At 31.8% G+C, this 1,292-nt stretch overlaps 1 protein-coding gene across 1 annotated transcript; it reads right to left on the reverse strand.

The window, feature by feature from the left end:
- Positions 1–237: 237 nt before the first annotated feature.
- Positions 238–929, reverse strand: LOC125874407 (auxin-responsive protein SAUR32-like). The gene has a single exon (XM_049555291.1). It carries the CDS (start codon positions 726–728, stop codon positions 399–401), a length of 330 nt encoding a protein of 109 aa, XP_049411248.1. The 5' UTR covers positions 729–929; the 3' UTR covers positions 238–398.
- Between the last annotated feature and the right edge of the window lie 363 nt (positions 930–1,292).

Consider the following 1,292-nt stretch of genomic DNA (forward strand, 5'->3'; position numbering starts at 1 on the left):
TACAAAATCGTGAATGGGCGTTTCATGTTTCATCATGAAATAGTATTTTCTGAAGTTCAATCTCTCTCCCGAAAAAGTAAAAAAGTTTCCGATTCCATCAGCAACATGCAATTTTATGGCTAAACATATTTTCCAGAGTTCGATCAAACGTTATCGAAACGAGTATTTCATAGGGGAAAAGGGGTTAAATTCTACAAACAAGATGCAAAATATGTAAATTTAATTTAATCAAAAGAGAAGGAGAAAGTAACTAAAATTTCATTTCACTAAATTACTTGAGGTAACAACTCCAGTGACCCATCATAACAAACCATCCAGAAACCGAAACAGAAAAAGTTTGTCGTCATTATCACTAACCGCCTCCACCGAAAGCAACAAAAAGAAAAAAAAAAAACTCCTCATGCCCTAAAACACGGAACATGAAGATTGTGCTGGTGTTTATCAATTTTGCCTTGAACACATCGAAATTGTTCAACATGGCAAGGAATCGTAATCGTTCCCTTGTGATGAAATCCATAAACTTCCTCTGCCTCTTTGAGTAATTGAATGAAAAGCGGATGATTGAAGTAGGAAACAGGGACGATGAATCGCTGTTGCTCTTCCTCTGCTTGCCCTACTTTAATCGCCAGGTATCCTTTCGGCACATCTCTTTTACCCTGTTTACTCTTTCCACTTTGATGAATATGGAGGTGTGGAAAGTGAAGTATACTTCTCTCTCCACCACCCATTGATTTGATTTGATTAATTAATTGTTAATCCAACACAAAATTATACTAATTCTAGAAAACACAGGAGATAAAGAGGTTTGTTTCAGAGAAAAAGAGGGGAATTAGGCCAAGGATTAGCAGAGATGGCATGTTTGAAAAGGGCTAATGATGAATATCTGAGAGATTTTGGGAAATTAATCATGGCTGAATTTGTATTAGTAACATATATAGAGAGAGAAAAAATACAGAATAACTAGGAAGAGATGGAGTGTGAGGGGATTTCTAGACCCACAACACAATTTATATACTCTCTATTATTCCAATTCTTTTTCTTTTTTTTGAAAAAAAAGATATATTTTACGTAATATTTATATTAAGTGACGCAATTATTACTCAGTCTATCCTAATTTAAAATGATATATTTTCACATTTAATAACAATTTAATTTTAAACTATTTATTCTTTCTCTTATTGAAATGATTCGTAACTACATATACATTTATGACTTAATTTAGATCATAAATTTTAAATATATTTTTTAAAAGTTTTTTTATGTCAAGTTAAATAAAATAATATAAATTGAGA

This window comes from Solanum stenotomum, chromosome 1, assembly GCF_019186545.1.
Source record: "Solanum stenotomum isolate F172 chromosome 1, ASM1918654v1, whole genome shotgun sequence".
Taxonomy (NCBI): domain Eukaryota; kingdom Viridiplantae; phylum Streptophyta; class Magnoliopsida; order Solanales; family Solanaceae; genus Solanum; species Solanum stenotomum.

What these genes read in the sequence shown, in the direction of transcription:
- LOC125874407 (XM_049555291.1), bottom strand. Translation starts at nt 728, where the DNA reads ATGGGTGGTGGAGAGAGAAGTATACTTCACTTTCCACACCTCCATATT.